The sequence below is a fragment of the Salarias fasciatus genome, chromosome 14, assembly GCF_902148845.1.
Source record: "Salarias fasciatus chromosome 14, fSalaFa1.1, whole genome shotgun sequence".
NCBI lineage: Eukaryota > Metazoa > Chordata > Actinopteri > Blenniiformes > Blenniidae > Salarias > Salarias fasciatus.
Genome location: NC_043758.1, coordinates 11,520,963 through 11,540,102, shown reverse-complemented (window position 1 = coordinate 11,540,102; position 19,140 = coordinate 11,520,963). Strand labels below are relative to the sequence as shown.

Below are 19,140 nucleotides of genomic sequence, written 5' to 3'. Positions count from 1 at the left end.
ACTGAGGGTGCAAGACGGCTTGCTACCTGTTTTTGAAGATGAACATTTGGAGCGATGATGTCTGAAGATTGCATGTGTATTTTTTTCTGGTAGTCATAATTTAAAAAAAAATCTATATGTATGTTTTTTAACTTAACAGGAATCAATTAGTTGCATATGAATAGTTGAATTATTGGCATAATGGTAATTTATGCCTTTTTTTAATGGCTTATTTTCAACACTCACATATTGTGTCATTTGAATGCACATGCGTTAATGACAGGTCTGTGATGAAAAGCAGACTCTAAGAAGCAGAGGAATATTACTCTGTTATTGAATTTGACACCCGCAATGCAATTAAATTACTCTGCTTTCATTCTGCAACACAAAAAGATTTTTATTGAGTGGTCACTTCTTTTATCACCGGGTAATCGCTTTTATAACGGCAATATGTCATTGCAATGCAAATGCTGTTGCACCTAACTCATAAAAGAATCATGCAAATGGTGTTTTTTCTCAAGTGCATATAAGGTATCGATGCACTGCTACTCAGCCTTGCTGGCATTTTGGTTCGCAATACATCAGCAACAAAACATAAATTGGACATATTTCAACAGATTTCTATGATAAAGGCTGTGAAAGAGGAGAAGCTCTGCAGGAAACGTTCAGACAGCAATGTTGTATCAAGTTGTGGCAGCAGGTGTGGTTTTGCTTGCACAAGTTGAACCAAATCCTTGTTTTAGAAGTCAGAAGGTGTCAAATCAAGTCCAGGTCTGAAGTGGCTGAGCGAGAGCCAAACAAGTCCAAGTCTTTTTATTTCATCAAGTCAAGTCAAAAGGTAATAACATCAGCCCTTGAGACTGACTGAAGTACGAGTCTTGAGCCCACGTTTCGATCTCTGACTGCTTGCCTATTATGTGAGCACACCATGGCTCCAAATCCGGTTTGGAGAAGAGTTTAAAATCACATGAGATCACATTGCGTTGCGTTATCTGCACATCGCTGCTGGCTGTGTTCAAATTTGCCCTGTGCTTGTTGTCACTCCTGCACAGTGATAAAATTGCAGCTTTTCTGTGTATAGTGGCACAATTTCACCCTGGCACTGTGCAGATCAATTGTTGTTAAATCTATAAACTCCCTTTGTCTGTTGGATACAAGACGCTGGAGGAAGGATTTGAAATCCATCTTCCAAACTACAGCCTGGCGAGGAGTGGAAGCGTTGCAGACCTTGTAGGGGAGAGCTTGAAGACAAACCTCCTGCAGTGTTGAGCTGAATACAGTCACGGGGTTTACTTCAGGCTGCCTGGAGACAAACAGCATAATAATCTGACCGTTTGAAGATGACAACTGGCATCATCAACACTGGCTGCGGAGCTGGGATTTGTCAGCTTGAATGAAACCCTCAAAAGGACTTTTGTGTTCTTGCCAGAACCAAATGGATTTGGGAAGTTTCAAACAGGCTGATTGGATTCAATACTGGACACACAGCTATGCAGACTGATGCACCCGGGGTACAATTCATCAGGGTGGAAGAAGGAACTACCCTCCTGTGGTTAACACATCTTTCTTTTCTGCTGAATCATTTTCATTTTGCGGCAAAACTAATTCACAGAGCACCTTAATAAAACACATCAAATAATTGTATTTTAAATCCACATGATGTATAGATCCCCGATAAAGTGCTGGAAACACTTGCGCAGTCTCAAATATTCATTGTTGACCTTCCTAAGGAATTTCTACTCAAATATTTTGTGCTTAAGTACTTTTGGGATCCACAGACTGTAAAAAGAAAAGCACACATCAATTCAACTGGGTCAGAAACTTTCACTATTAACTTGCCTTATTTTAATTTGTCTTCATTACATTTACATCACATTCTCTTCAAAAATATGCATTTTAATCCGATAAATAATACTTTTATGCTCCACTTAATAATCTTTTCATCATGAAAAAGAAGCATCAGTTAAAATAAAAGTTACAACTGAAGTTCTCAACAGTACTAAAGGAACAGAATTAATGCCGCTTACGTATAATTCAGGACACATTAGTCAAATCTCTGGTGAGTGCTAAGAAGGCAATCTCACAAACTGACTTGATATTCAGGCTGGAAATTATTAATCACACTTGATGGGAGCTCGATCAGAGCAGCAGCCACAGGTTGATGCTTATGGATGACTTTTTATTTCATGCTCTGAATATTAAGTCGACTGTTGTGAGTCTTGTTTTCAAGACAGAACAAAAACACTGACTAAAAATGAAGTGACACCTTCAGAAACTTAGCGTTGAATTAATGATAAATACAGGAGTTGGATGATGCCGTTAAAGCTTTGCACGTCACACATGCACAAGTACAACACAAGTTTCTATTGCACAAATGAAGCGTTAGAATGTAAAGTCACATTGTTTTACAATATCACCATAAATAGCAACAAATATGCATTTCAACATAATTCATATCATTTGGATGATGTACTACAACATAGACATAACTGATATACATAATTAGACTTTGAAACACATATTTCTGTTAGAATAAGCTGAAACAAATATTATCTGCACGTTTCCTCCACTCGGCCTGTACTCTCTGTCAGCTGTGAGGAGTTCAGTGTTCGGTCAGTTCCTCCGAGTGTTTACTGTTTAAATATAACCAGATGCTGTAACCAGTGAAACCGCCCCTCGTGTCAGCCTGCTGCAGAGATCTTCAGCCAGAGGCTTCTGTTTATGCCTTGGCTCGGCTTTTTTTTTTTTTTTTTAAAGCTGCAGGATCTGCTCAGTGTCTTTTCCAGAAGCTCCTCCTTTCAAAAACCACACCAAAATCCTGATGGAGAGATAAATCTGTTTTCTTCTGTATTACAGTGAACATTAAGCAGCCTGGACTGGATTTCCCTCCTGGGGTGTTTGGTTGAAATTAACTTTCCGTGAACTTTCCTCTGATGAAACTGTACAAGAGATGAAATAATATCTTTGAGTGACAACAAGCTGAAAGCACATGGATGAGTCAAACAGATGTTTATCATTGCCTTCTATCCTCTCGACACTTCAGATCATTCAGTGGTGTCAGAGTTCAGGTCTGACACGGACAAAAGGACAACCGTGGCATTAAATCATCTCCTGGATGTTCCCGTCTCCACCATTCCACTCTGGCGCTTGCGGCATGGGCAGAGGTAGCCTTTCAGGTGCATGCGCACCTTGCTGTGCAGGGAGGCGTAGATGAAGGGGTTGTAGCACGCAGAGCTCATGGCCACTAAATGAGAGCAGACCTGCAGCACGTTTATGTAGCGCTTTCCTATGATATGGAAGTTTGGGTCCAAATCCAGCAACAGGTTCAGCACCTGCACAAAAAAATTAAAACGATGTTAAACTGAATCTTCACGGAGTTTCTGAAATAATACAACATGGTCAAGATTTGGAATTATAATAATTTGATTATTGGGCTGTTTGTGGTAAAAAAGCAGATAGTGGTTGAGGAGCAGGGTGGATTCTGGACACTATGCCAGGCAAACTCTTCAATCTTCAATATGCACTGAGAGTAATGCCATTTCTGTACATTAAGTGGCAGTAGTGAGTCTCCATAGTAACCCATTTAATTTCATCCCAGCTTGATTGGTTTTCTGTTAGTGTTTTTGGAATTTTCTTTAATTATTCATAACTTCAGTATTTCTGTTTTCTATTCAATCTACCATCTTTCCTAATGAGCTGCATAATGACTTGCCAACTTTATTAACCATACTAACAGTTCAATATCCAGACCAAGTCTGAATGATATGCAGATTTAATATAATATATACAGACTTGAATCCATGCTTTCATCACTTCCAGAATCAACTACTGCAACAGCATTCTTTACGGTACTCCATCCAAAACCCTCAATAAACTACAGTACATTCAAAACTCCGCTGCCCGCCTCCTCACCCACACCCGCTCCCGTGAACACATCACCCCTGTCCTCCACAAGCTCCACTGGCTCCCCGTCCCGCAGCGCATCCACTTCAAACTCCTCCTGATCACCTTCAAAGCTCTCCATCATCTGGCCCCTCCATCCCTCACAGACCTGCTCCACCTCCACACTCCATCTCGCTCCCTCCGCTCCTCCAACTCCAACCTGCTGTCCCTGCCGTGTAGGACCAGGCTCCCGACCTGGGGAGACAGAGCCTTCTCCATCGCCGCCCCCACCCTCTGGAACTCACTGCCCCAACCTCTCCGTGACTGCTCCCACCTCCCCACCTTCAAGAAAGAACTCAAAACCCACCTGTTCAAAATTGCCTTTAATGTTTGAAGGTGCTGTAGGCAGGATTCAGCATCTCCGCCATCTTGCTTTGGTTTACCTAAGCAAAATGGCGATTTGACCCATCTAAGATGGCAATTTGAAACCCAGCACAGCCAATCCTGTCCTGTTTTCTCTGACATGACGCCCTTACGCAAGTTAAGCCTCTCCCACAAGAACGTGTGACGAATGCCCCTCGACCAATCACGGTTAGAGCCTCTGGGGCTCTTCTGATTGGTCAAAGATACCTGGAGCTGTCGAGATTCCTTTTCAGCTCAGAACAGAGACAGATGGAAACGCTGCGCCCTCACGGTAGTGCAATTATGCTACACTCCAAAAGGATTATCAATGGATACTCTAACATTTAATCCAAAGAAAACAGAAAAATTAGCATTGACTAGCAAAATCCTGCCTACAGCACCTTTAATGTTTTTTTTCTTTACTGCTGCTGATTTTATGCTGTTGTTTTTACTTATTTTGCTGTATTGTGAAGCATCTTTGAGTGTTTTGAAAAGCGCTATACAAAAAAAATGTAATTTAATTGAAAAAATATTTCCTAGTGTAGTTTTTAAAGTAACAGATTACCTTACCTAACTTGTATGTCTTCAGCCTGTGAGAGGAAGCTGAATTAATAAAGGAAACCAATGCAGGCACAAAGGAACCATGCAGACCTCACACACACACAACCTGAAACAAAACCCAGATGCTTTCATGGCAACACAGCAAGAAACTAGTTCACCACAATGACCCCAAATTTCAAACATAAAACCCACCGGCGCCTGTATAAAATGTGACATTGTGTCATTGAATTCTCAATTTCTTTTTGGACATTTTTCTCATTGAAACAAATGTTGCTATAAAACCATGCAAGGTTTAAAGTTTTTTTTTTTTTTTTCCTCAGTTTTCATGAGACAGAGCATCACTGGATGTGGCTAAAAAGCCATTTAAGGTGCACATCATGTGCCGTGTAGTTTCTTCTGTCTGCTTGCCTCTACAGTCGTACCACGCCGTGAACTCTCCACTCGCCTTCAATTCAATTAATGAGATGAGGAAATTCAGATACGACGGACAGCCATTTGCATGGCTCATTGTCGACACTTTCTTTGTCCCTCGGTTGCATTAAAATGATGATGATCTGTCTTGATTAATGATGCATGAAATGTAATAATTGCACGGGCAAATAAATTTCAGGTTTGTGTCACGTCACTGATTTCATAATTTCAGGATAGTTATCGACAGAAGAATGTCAACTTGATCTCTTGATCTTCAGGGTTACTATGTGATTAAGACATATAGGAGATAACCGAAGGGTGCTGGGGTCTTCGTCAGAGGCATAAGAGTTGTACATGCTAAATAAATGTGAAATAAAATACCGTTCCAGAATTCAGAGCAGATCTACAAAATTGTTTTATTTATCTATTTATGTGTAATTTTTTCTTTAAGTGGGCATCAGTGTAATACTTTGGTAAAACAGACATTAGAGCAGCAGGTTTTCCTGCTGCCTATCTGGGAGGGCTCCGTGGAAAAAAAAAAACGTTGAAAACCAGTCACCTGCAGAGGCAGCCAACACAGGGCAAAGGCGAGCACTGAGGCCACCAGCAGCAGGAAGGTCTTCTTCCTCCTCTGGCTCCAGCGCTGCTGACTGTTGGACGGCTCCCCGGGTACCGAGTAGCGCTTCAGGCTGATGGTGATGGCACAGTAGGACACGCTGACTGACAGCAGCGGGATCATGTAGGTGGCTATGAGGATGAAGCAAGAGTAAAGCAGCCGCAGATTTCCACTGTTGGGCCAGAATTCCTCACACACGACCAGGTCAACGCCAGTGGGCCGCAGGTCCAGGTAACGTGTATAAAGGGATGGCGGTGCGGCCAGAGCCAGAGATAAAAGCCAGACCCCCAGAGTCACTGCACCACAACCCCAAACAGAGATCCTCCTCCGGACAGGGTGAGCTGGGACAAGTGGGGGAAAGACAGCGCTGTTGAAATCTTTCATGCAATCGATTTTATTTTACACCACCGGTGTTTAAATTCTGTGAGGATGAGCCCGCTCTGACAGAGCTCAAAAGACACAACACCCCCGAGGCACCCCTCACCCCTCACAACCTCAAATGCCAGATTTACTAAAATCGTTCACGTTCCAAATGTGTTTTATTAGGGTCATTATTTGGATTGGAAATATAGAATACCATGTAAATATGTTGAGTTTTCATGAGTTTGGTGTTTTACCTACAACGATGTAGCGGTCCACAGCAATGGCAGTGAGTGAAAGCACTGACGCAAACACTGTGGCACATTGAAGCAAGGGGACCAAATGGCAGAGGGGTCTTCCAAAAGCCCAGCCATGGCTGTCAAAGGCATAAGACACAGTCAGTGGAACACAACTCAAACACATCAGCAGGTCGCCAGCTGCTAAATTACCAATGAAAATGTTTGTGGCGTTATGAAGTTTCTTGTCAGCCAAGATGCAGGCCAACAGGAATAGGTTCCCAACAACAGCGACAACCACTACGACGCTGTAGAGCGGCAAGAACAGAGGCTTCAGCCGCTGGAGAACCTCCATGCCTACGAACATATCCAAGCTGTGGTTCAGTCTTTTGACATCTTCAAGGTTGTCTTGTCCAGTTTCATGGCTGATGTTGTGGGTCATTCCAAAGTCCACGAACGTGTCCATATCTGTGCAAGTGAAATTAGAAAAAAAACAAAACAAAACCAATTAATACTGAATCACGAAAGACAACAGATTATTATGCTGCTGCTGCAACAACAACACAAGTGAGTTTCTTAAAAAAAATCTTAGAATATCCTGGATGGATTGAAGTTACCGTATTTTCTGCACTATAAGGTGCACGTAAAAGCCTGTAATTTTCTCAAACCCCAACAGAGCGCCTTATAATTCGATGCGCCTTTTTTGCGGGAATTACGGTAATCACCCTGATAACATGAGCAAACAACCCCTGCTTGCTAAGCTGCTGAGCAAGTTAGTTTAAACAGAACGGGAAAAACGAAGCTTCAGGCACGTTCTCCACCTCCAACCTGTCAGTCACCATAATCACACAATTGTATGGCTGCTGCTGCTGCGAGGTGCGGTGCGGTGTTCACTCGTTGGAGCGTCCAGCTCAATCAATTGAGCGCAACTGCGAATTAACCGCAAGCTCGGCGCTGTTATTATTATTATGTTTTCCTCTCCGTTGTCCGGGCGCTGCAGAATTTATCGTGGGCGGGGCGCCCGGACTGAAAAGGTCTGGCGGAAACCCTGCTATTCTATACATCCTATGCGCCTTAAAATGTGGTGCGCCCCATATATGAATTTTTTTTAATTAAAAGCTATTCATTGACTGTGCGCCTATTAATCCAGTGAGCCTTATAGTGCCGAAAATACGGTATTTACAATGTCCAGCTAGCTCGACATGCACACTGGTTTGGAAATCAGTTGGAGCGCCTGGAGAAAAAAACCCCTATTTAATCACAGCAAGAACATGAACACCAGAAATTCAACCAGCAGACTGGAACTAGAATGATTCGGATATACAATAGCCCATCTCAAAAAAAAAAAAAAAAAAAAAAAAAGTTGCAAAAATATGTTGTTTTTTTTTGTTTTGTTTTTTTTTTTTTGCCAACTTTGACCTGAGCGGGATTGGATATAATGAGAGCCGCCCAGTGCTTGGACCTGTTCCCTCACAGCAATCACAGCCATTGACCAACACAGTCTTTTTGTGTCTGAGTCTGTATGCTGTCCCAGCTGACCAGCTTAAAATGGTGACTGTGTGTGAGTGTGTGTGTGTTCTCCTGGGATTGGCTCCAGCTCTATAACTTGGACTTGTTGGATAAAGTGTGAATCAATGTCTCCTGAAGGCACTAGAGGCTTTTGTTTTGTGATTGCACAGACATCACCAAATAACTTCGGATCCTCCAGAAACTTTAAAACTGAAAATCTTAAGTGAAGCTCTGGGGATAAAAATATTCTGTTTCTTTGATTTCTAAGCAGATGGATTTACAGTGAAAATAGGCTTATAGAAAAGGCTTATCTATATCTACACTTTTCCCAGGAATGACACAGGATTTCACACCTATTTTCTTCTGTCATAAATCCTCAAAATGAATGACATGTTTGTTCTTTGACCTTTCTACGTTAAGTGCTTATATCACCTTCCTTGTTGCCTTTAATTAAAAGTCTCTTGAAACTTTGACAGTGACTGATTTTGATCCTAAATTAAGTGTCTTATCTTATCTCTTCATATCGAAAGCCGGAAAGCTTAAAAAGCTGTGAGACACAAAGACAGATAAATCTATCAAGGCTCGTGGATATTGTTTACCCTCTCAACGATTTCACAGATACGCTTCATGCTCGAATCTTCATGAGCTGTTTTCACTGTGAATCAGAAAGTTAAGATGACAGTCACAATTCTGAGGATTTTTTTTTTATGGAAAGGGGACGAAGTCCGAAACAGGAAAATGAGTTAAATAAATCACAGCTCATGAGAAATATTTTGAAAGCCTCACTAACTCAGACATGATGGACTTTTTTTTTTGCCCCGATGCCTCCAGTGAGTGGTTAAATACCCCGGTGCCTTTCATTCCTCTTGCAGCCAAATCTCATTTTGGTCTTTTGTGCAGCTGATTGGAGCCATTAGACATTTGGTGCCAACAGCCAAGAGGAAGAAGAAGAAGAAAATAACTTCAAGTGAAGTTTCTCAAATAGGTTCATCACCATGGATGTGAACTGAACTCAGACTCCTTTCTTTCTTTAAACGGAAAAGGATTCTGGATTATTGAACTAAGGAAAATGAGAAGAAGCAGTAACAAGCTGAAATACACTCACACCATGCAGACAGCTTCTCGAAAGCTAGGATGATTTTAGACAATGTTATTGTAGCCACTGTGAATGGTTACATAGCGGGGTGAACATCAGTCCTGTCAGGTCTCTTTATGTGTCTCTGAAGTCTGTGTGTTTTGTTTTTTTTTTTGTTTCGGTTTTGTTTTTTCCCATTTGTCTCTTCCTCTTTTATTTTGATGTGAACCTGTCTCGTCTCTGTCAAGCCACACGTGTTCTTCCTGTCTGCCCTCAAGCTGTGTTTTTGATTCTGGTAATGCATTTCACCTGTGTCTTCCCTTCTCCTGTATATATATAAACCCTTTTCCCTCATGTGTCTGTTGCCATTTCATCATTGTACCTTTGTGTTGAGAACATCCTGTGTTTTATCTCATGTTCCTTCTATTTGTTCATGTTTCTGGATTTATCTTTTTTTTATCATCCTTTTAGGACACATTTTCCTAGTTTGAACTTTCAATAAAATTGTTGAGCTTTGATAATATGTACGAGTCTGCTTTAGGGTGTATTGCTGTGATTATTGACAGCGCAGAAGTTTTCTGAATCCATCTTTCCTGACAAAAATTAGTTTGAAGATTCCACGATGATTATATTAAACAATTTTTATCTTGATACTAAATGTAACTCTGACACATAACATGAAAGTGGAGAGTGGTTGGTTTTCCACGTTCTCATGTTGCACTGGGACTTGGAAGAATGTTCTCTCTCTCTCTTCATGGCCTTTTGGGTTTGGATGTTAATGAAGCTGAAACAGGACTCAGCAGCAGCACACTAAATGACTCCCTGCTTTGAAAATTACTTTCAGATGTCTATGAAGCATTTGTTAATGTCAACTTCCCTTTATTTTGTGCACAAAACACTGACCTTTAACTACAAATCTGGATTTCTCCATTGATAGAATTCAATCTGACGGTCTAATTTTCCTCTGAGAGGTGTACTGACATACTACTACTACTTTTTCTCACATTTTTGTTGATACATTGCAACAATTCTCTAAATCACACATGATCTTTCTCTTTCATTCATTGCTTTATGGTGACATTCACTTTTCCAAAAGCGCGTGGATGAAAAGCAAACCCCCTGAACTCTCCAGACTGATTGGCTTCCCTGAAATGCTTCATCAGTTACAGACTGATTGTCTTCCTGCGTATCCAAACAGAATTATGCTGCATTCAACAGGCCTCCTGCGTGGAGAACATGCTGTATGTAGGTCAGATACCTGAATGAGGATGGATGTGGACCAGAATACTAAAGACCTTTTTAATACAAAGTGCTCAAATCCCTGGAGGTTTAGAAATCCTGCAGGTTCTACTTGTGTGTTTTATAGTGCCTAAATACATCAGACTGTTTAATATATTCTCACTGTCGACGAAATATATAAAAATAGTCATCAGTACGCTCTCATTTTACAGTTAAATCACCGATGCTGCTATCACAACTTTTTCCATTAAACTTACTCAAAGTTTTACATTAGAAATCCAAAAAAGTTGTTTTCGAAGAGGTAAAGATAGAGATGAAGAATACAAGTTAGGAACAAAGATTAAATTACCAACATTGATTGGAAGATAAAGTTCAAATACACAAAGCAGACTTGATAATGAGGGAATGGACAAAATACTGAAAACACCTTATTGTCTTCTGAGCACATATTACTTCACCCACCTGTCATGAAACACCAACCCAATATGTTTGCGTTAAACTTAGTCTCAGAATATTATGGCGTAAGTTTTAAATACTGTTAATTCATTGTTAGCAATGGTTAAGAAGGAATTACAACAAAACAAGGCAGTTTTACTGGAGTCGGCTTCACTTCCCCCCTCAGTTAATCACTGTAAAGCAGACTGGCAACATTCCAGGGATTCAGCGACGGACAGACTGAATGTAGTGACTGTGGCGTGATAACACTATGCCTCTGGTTATCTTACCCAAGTAGCATTAGCATAAATTTTGACACAGCCTCCTGCCTATGATTAAGTAAAGGAAACATTTAATGTTGACAAGTCGATTAGCATTTCATTTACAGGCCCTGCCAGTGAAGACTGTGCAGTCACTTTGGATCTGGATGACTATAGGAGTATATTTGCCACCGGCTGCACAGAGGATCAGGTACACACTAGATTTATTAATTAATCGTTAATAGTCATGGTTGTTTCATTGCAGATGAAATGATTTACAATGTGTGAAAATAATTGTTTTTCACTGTCAGTTTTGATCATGTGTACAAAGGTGGTTTGTATAGACTCAGCCTTTAGCTGAGACTATGTGAGAAGCATTTCCTCCACTGACCACCCACGGCTTCTATGACTTTAACCGTTTTAGCCATTCTTTTCAGTCTTGCAATCTTTTTTGAAAGTCTTCATTTTATGTTAAATTGAGACTCATTTGCTGCAATACTCCAGTGTGTTGGATAACCTCTTTTACAAACACATCCAACTTTTTGGTGAAACATCTCAGTTTGTGCTTGTGGGGGCTCAGCTCTTTGTCCAGCGGCCACCCCTTGTTGAACACAAGCAAGCAATGTGAAAATGGTACGGTTTACAGCAGATTTTTCTCCTGTAAACAGACTCTAAAGCACACAAAAGCCTCATTTGAAAAGTCCAATTTGTGTGTTATGACAGTAACAGTTGATCAACTGGAAAAATACACGCAACACAACTGTGCAATATGACTGCATGTGGTACAGACTGCACATTTGCTTTGATGTGCAGACACATTTTAACTAGATATGTGCAAATAGAGAGAATTATCTTTTTTGAAATGAATCTCGGTCTCTCGATAGTATTTTGTGTGTATGCATAACACCACATTTGCAGACTTGCAAGTTTTTGTTTTTTTCTCTTTCTGGAAAAGCTCACTGATTGTGGTCCAATTGAGTGACATGTGAGCCACTTGTGACAGAACGGGCATGGAGCCACTGATGGAGCACACTCGAGGAAAGCAACGTTCATGGTTCCCTGGTTTGCAGTGGCAACATGAACGCTCCTGCCAACCAAAGCAGATTTTTGTTGTACTGGACGACAGGAACAATCTGTCAGCCTGTTTGTGATTCGATCCAGAGGGACAAAATATTGTTTTGTTTGTTCTTTTTAATTTAGTTTTTCTCAGTAACACTGCAGGATTTATGAATCATCTGTTGTTGCATTTTCAAAAAGACTACTTAATCCTTCTGAATTGCATTTGTTTGGGTATTTTTCTCTTGCCAGATTCATCTCAAGGAGGTTGAACATCTTCTCTGAGTCAAGTGTTTTCAGCTTCTTTCAGTGCTTCAGATAGCTTTTCACTTTTCGCAGTGCTTCCTACTTTGAAGTCGAGCCGTGTGGACAAACATGACCTTAAGCAAACTGCTGAAGCAACAACGTGCACATCAAAGCAAAGAGCACTTAGCGTCTAGTTCAGGTTCATCTTTAGCAGGGAAGAAAAAAGTCACATTTCATGACAGTTCATTCAGCTTTTCTTGCGGTGTTTTACCAATATTCACAAAGGTCAACATCCTGTACTAAGAGAGGAAAGTGGTATGACCTTTTGGGACAGTCGGGCCACGACCTTTATCTTCTGCCACTTACTACTAACATGACTTATGGTAATGGTGAATATTTTCTTTTTTTTTTTAAATCTTCCACTTCTACCATGCCCCTTGTACCACACAGATTGTGTGGATGCTGTAGGCAGCAACACAATAATGATCCTGTTTCTTCATTATTATTGTCTGATTACACTCCGCAGATTTGGAATTCCGGCATCAATAACTCTGTAATGAAACACTTTCAGCCCTCAAACAACACCTCTTTCCAATCGATGTGAGCTGGACAATATGCTACAAGCCCCCTTTTTATTCAAAAGTAGTTTTCTTTTGAGCAGCAAAAATAACACCAGTCTTTATGCGCAGCTGGAATTACCAGTTTTTTTCTGCAAACCTCAAGGGACCGTCTTGCCAGTTGCACAACCGCTGTAACAGTGAAGAATGATACTACAAATATCTAAAAACGTCACTGTCACCAAAATAACTGCAACCTTCACTTGTCTCCTGCTGTTTCATTCTACCACACTCACTTCGATATTAAACATTTTTTCATCTTTTTCATGCAGTATCTGACTTCACTGTTGAAGCGGTTTTGAAACTTGGAGATGGTTTTTGTGCAAAGAGGCATTGGTGTTTCCTTAAAGGGGCTGTATCATGCAAAATTCACTTTTGTATGTTTTAACGTTGTTATATAGTTATGTACTCACCAAAAACACCCCCAAAGCGTTTTTTTTCCTTCATGCCTGCGTGTTTGAGCTTTCCTCGTGTTTCTGCTGCTCAGAGAGGCACCCCCTCCCGCACCCGTGAAAACGCTCTGTTTCCCACGTTGATGTCACACTGTGAAGACGGCTCCCCTGAGCCCCCCTCCCACAGGCCCTCGGCAATCAGCATTGCTGTTTTTTGTGACTCCGATTACGGAGATAAATTTCAATCATCGTCTGAAAGCAACAATCAAGCAAGAGCAAGAGTCTGAAGGGTCTGCGCTTCGTGAGTTTCTCACAGGAAAATACGTTTTCGCGTGTCTTTGTGTGTAAAGAAGCCAGAGCTAAAGAGCTAAAGCTAGCCAGCGTATTTGTTTTTAAGCGCTGATTGGTTGAAGTTCGCTGTCAGTCAAAGTCCACAGGGGGAGAGCCGGGATTTTCAGTGAAACAGAACGTTTTCTCTTCCGGGTTTCAGAATTAGCCTCAGAAAATCTTTTATTTCACACAAAATTACTTTTTCTTAGCGCCAAAAATAAACTATTACCATGTTAATGCCATTTCTAGGGTTTGGACAAGCTAAAATGATACAGCCTTCCTTCCTTCATGATACAGCCCCTTTAAGGAGTTAATGATAGTGGAATTTCAAATCTTTGATTTCATTCATTCATTTATTCTTGTTGTCAGAGGTGATTTTGTCTACACTTAATTTTACTCATTACTTTGATATAATTTCTTTGGTCTGTAATATCAGTCATGTGCCAAAATGGGCACAAGGTCAGTTTGTTTCTCTCTGTTCACTTTATAAAAAACCCATAGGTTTTTTTTTTCTTTTTTTTTTTTTCACTTGGACAGCTTCTGTGAGGATCACCCAATGGAGGAAGATGCTCTAAAATTGAGACAACAGCTACATGGCTGAGATTTATCAGATGCAGGAACAGGGACGCTAACATTTGTGCTAACTGCTCACAGGTACTGTCGATACACACTAGGAAAATAGTATTCTTAATAAAAATTAAACATTGATGCTATACTATAGGGCTCATGAGGCACTCTGTCTTTGGTAAAGGGAGTTTAGTGAAACAGTGACAGGCACAGAGGCTTTGCAGTTCCTAATTTCTTTTGACATATAACTGTAAAAAGCCTACTGGACTTTCAGCAGTTTTAACAATTTCCTGACGGTTACTCACCTGTGACTTTTGTGTCTTCAAGCTGATTTCCTGATTCACTATAATTCTAACTATGTTTTTGTTTCTTAGAATACAAATAAAAACAAACAAAACAATAAAAATGAATACTTAACACGCTCAAAAAGGAGTAGGAAGTGGCATAAGCTTTTTAAATCCTCCCCAGTCTCCAGTCCGTCTGTTTACATACCAGGATTTCTTTTCAACCAAACACAAACTCCTAACTTTCTTAAACTTAATTAATAAATTTACTGCAGGAATACATTATTCACATGGTTTATAAAAATGTTATGCATGTGGTTTCCCCTCCAAATATTTGACGTGTCTCACATCAACACAAAGTGAAGAACATGTCTTGAAATTTCCAGGCACTCCGCTCAGACCCTTCTTGATGTGTGTAAATCGTGAGACTCGAGTCAATAATCAGCTGCAGGATTATGTTTAAGATCCCATCTGCGCTCCGAACCGTTTACCTTATCGGACAGCTCGGCAGAAAACCCACCCTTCCCTAGTAACGCTGTTGCCATGGCCTTTGTGGAAAGCATCCAGACCCTGTAGCTAATTTGCGAGGCGTGATGGGAATCGAGAACCCTCAAAATGCAAAACAGGAAGGACGACGCTTGATGACTCTCTTTCACCTTAACCTGTCTGCGCTCTTTCCTCGTTTCTCTTTACATTTTCCCGTCATACCATTCTCATGATCAACCTGACATTTTTTTTGTGAGGAGAATTTTTCCAACTCCGGCACTTCTAATTTTCGGAGGCAGCTGTGGCATGCGGAGAGAGGCGGAGGCAGAGGTGAGACAAATACGGGACACAAACGGGTTCAAAGTTCGCCATGCAATTCTGATGAGGTGACTAATGATGTCCCTCATTATTTGGAGTGGGAATGTAGGACGCCGAGCCCCGCTGGCTCCTCATGCCGGCCACGCTTAATGTATGATGATTTCACTGCAGACACTTCGCAGGGCTCTGATTGTCTTTGTATCCTTGAAAAGCACATCTTCACCACTCATCTGTCCTCCACATCCGGGAGGAGTTTTGCGATATATTCATGCGCTATGAGGATGTAAACCACTTCCTAACGTAAAGTGCTTAAGGTCACAACAATGAAATTTCACGCCACATTCAGGCCGGTCCTGTGTCTGCAGGGCTGATAATCAGCTGCTATCCAAATGTCATTACTGCTCGCTGACCCTTTCATTAAGAGAGGTCAAAGCCTCGCTAATAGTATTACCTCTGTCAAGAAACAGCCCAAGATGTGCAAACGCATAAATGTGAACACTTTTACCGAGAGGAGGAGGGACGAATAAAAGCTCCGTTCTCGTTTTTAAGAAAAAACTCCTTGATACCTGCTTTGTGTGGTTGACAGATGCAAAATGTGAATACAGACGAAGCTGGAAGACTTTCTTAGGTTTGACAGTCATTATGCATCAACTGAAATATATCAGACTTTTCTATCTTTTTACCAAAACTTTAGCTCAGAACCTAAAATCATAAATACACACCCTGGAAATATTAAATACATTATAAGATCAGATTCCTTCTTTTCAGCAAAAGGCTCAAATTCTCGAAGGCTCAAAACCACAAAACAGTAAAATTTTCAAGGATATTTTATTTCTTAGGATGCACCTGTGGCTGTATCAGTGTTTTGGATTCAAACAGCGATGTGCAATTTGATGAAACTTAAATGACTTGAAAAGCTCTGTTGCATGAGCTCAGTCTACCTGGTCTGGCAGAGCAATCACTGGATCATGAAAAGGTTTCATTACCTATGGTCCATGTTCATTTTTCACGATACTGTCCCCACTTACAATAAAGACTGTGAAGGGCCTTAATCATCATATCATGGGTTGAATATTGGGTTACAATAGATAATTGACACAATTTTCTTCTGGTTATGTCTTTAACCCTTTTAAAGACAACCATTTTTATGATTGGATACTGAAAAAGCTTTCCTATGATAGTTTAAAACTCTAGACTTTTCTGATGTCATTGTCAAGGGTTTCTGGAAGCTGTTTTATAATCCTAAACATTAGTGCTAGTGTCCGACAATATATATATGAATGCACAAGACATGCCTCAGTGCAACGCACCAATCAGGCATGGTTTCACTTTTTTTTTTAATTCTATCAGATTAAATATGGAAGGATAAGAGGCTCTGCCCATGAAACGATTTAAAAATTGCTAAAATTCAAAATGACTAATTTGGAAAGCAACAGGAGGGAATGTGGAAATTAATGCTCACCATATGAAGCTTGATTATTTGCATAATCATCATCATTATATTTACCTTCCAGATAACAACTTTGATTTCATTCATTTGTTTTCTCTGCTGCTGGGTGCAATGTGCATGTACATCACTGCAAATAGGGAAAGTCTATTTCTCTGCTTGAATAAACGTTTTCTCTATTTATTCAAGAGGTTTCTGCAGTTGAATTCTCAAAGTCTTCAAAATGTCATTTCGTGACAACATAAAAGTAGTGCTGATGCTTTCAGATCTCTAATTACAGCAGTGTGCTCCTCCCCCTCTTGGTACTTTTTCAAAAACACATACAGATGCCTGAAGGCACCATGAAAAAAAGTTATTTTCACCCTGATTTTATGAGGAATGATGCAGTTTGTTAAGAATCGATGTTGCATCCAGTTCAATTTGGTTGTGTTTTCAAAAAATTGGTATTGATGCATATTCATTAATAAATGCTCCTGTAGCTTCGTGAAACACAAAAAAAATAAGCTTCCAGCAAGAAGGTGTTATGTTGTGCTCCCACAACATGTTCAACAGCAGAGAGACACTGTTAGAGGGGAATTAGATATTTATCCAAAATTTTCAATTACAGATATAACAAAGAATTCATAATAACACAACTGTTTTATGCTAATAAGCATGTATTTTTCTTACGACATCTTTTCAGAAGAGACAAATCACGAATCTACTGTGTGGAAGATGGAGTTGTGCTGCATTTTACCACACAAAGGAAATAATTACTGTGAATCTGCACATTTTGTGTCACCAGTGCTCCTGCTGCATGGCTGTTGACTGACGCCCTATACAAGACCAACATGTCAATGTTCTCACTGCCAGACCTCCTTCAGAGCTGCAAGTCTTTATTTAGATTAATTCTATATCATAATTTATAATTACCACTTTCTCACTGAGATGCAATATGACTCTGTCCAGCCTGTGTGTGGAAGCAGATTTCCACTATATTTAAAAGGGATTATCCAGAAGCATTGTTCGGATGCAGGAGGTGATGGCTAACAAAACTTCACATTTGAAAGTATGACAATTTCACTAATTGTTCTTTTCAATTATGAGCAATTATATTGTGGCACAAGCACTGAGGTAAACTGAGGCAGTGGGATTGCTTGTGTCTTTTCCTCCAGAAGTGCATCTCTATAAATGTCACTGTATGCATGGATTAAAGGACAGCAGAAGGATGAGAGCATCTTACCTGAGCAATCTGACAATCCACAGAAGATCCAGAGAAAATGACTCAGGTTCTTATTCACTTCTGCAAAATGAACTTCTGTTTCTTCTTCTCGTCTCTGTCGCCTCTTGTCTTCACCTCATGTGATTTCAGTTACAGATGATAGATCTTCAAGTCTCCAGTGATGTTCTGCAAACTGCATAGAATCCAGACAGGAGTGAGGAGTCAGGCAGGGAGATGGTGTTTCTCATCCAGCTCCCAATGAGAGAGAGAGAGAGAGAGAGAGAGAGAGAGAGAGAGAGAGAGAGAGAGAGAGAGAGAGAGAGAGAGAGAGAGAGAAAGAGGGAGAGAGAGAGAGGACCCACATAACCTAGCTGCCTCAAAATCTTCACAAACTGTGCCCTCCCACTTATTTTTCTTTATTTTGTCTGCATCCGCACACCTCACACGCACACAGGCGCTGTTGACTTGTATAGCCAACCTGTTATTTGGCCTCCGGTGAGAGGACAGAGACAATTTCTTGATTTGCTGTATGAAAGCAGTTGATTGCCTGCAGATAGTCACACACCTGAGAGGGAATTAGGTAAAAAAAAAAAAACTGAGCAATGGTATGAGAAGGACAAAATAATGATTTTGGTCCCAGTGTTGGAAATAAATGCAGCACAAAAGGTGCACAGAAAGAACAACCAAAACAGACAGGTAATATGGAAATCTAAAACATCTTAAAATCGAAGTTAGATTTATGCCTTGAATATGAAAGGGACAGGTGAATCTATGGGCAGAGCATGTATTGTCGTGCACTGTGCCTCCTCGACCAATTTGTGTGCAGTCTGTACTTTAAAGCGGTCTGACAAACCCCTGCTGAAACATCGACAGCATCAAATGTGACATTCAGAGTGTTTTTCTATTCTCACCCACACCCTCCATGCCCTCTCTGCTCCTTCACCCAACACCTCCCTCCTTCACTCTCAGGTGAAGGGGAGCCCCTTATCAATATTGCAGATCGAGTGAAGATCTGACTCTGTAGGTCAGAAATCTTCTCCGCAGGCTCTTCCTGACCATTTCCCAGCTGAGCGGGCCGATTCAGAACAGGACAGACCATTCAACAGAACAAACTGTCTGTCTGGCAAATCCCAGAGAGCTTTGGGGGAGAAAAAGAAAGCCTGAAAAGAGACAGAGAGGACGGAGCAGAGCAATAGATATGGATTGCTGTACTTCAGAGGATTGTTGCTGC

At 40.7% G+C, this 19,140-nt stretch overlaps 1 protein-coding gene across 1 annotated transcript; it reads right to left on the bottom strand.

Moving 5' to 3' along the window:
* Window positions 1–3,083: 3,083 nt before the first annotated feature.
* Window positions 3,084–6,913, bottom strand: LOC115400724 (prolactin-releasing peptide receptor-like). The gene is made up of 3 exons (XM_030108738.1): window positions 6,469–6,913; window positions 5,795–6,192; window positions 3,084–3,311 (listed from the first exon to the last, which is right to left on the bottom strand). Exons 1-3 carry the CDS (start codon window positions 6,911–6,913, stop codon window positions 3,084–3,086), a joined length of 1,071 nt encoding a protein of 356 aa, XP_029964598.1.
* Between the last annotated feature and the right edge of the window lie 12,227 nt (window positions 6,914–19,140).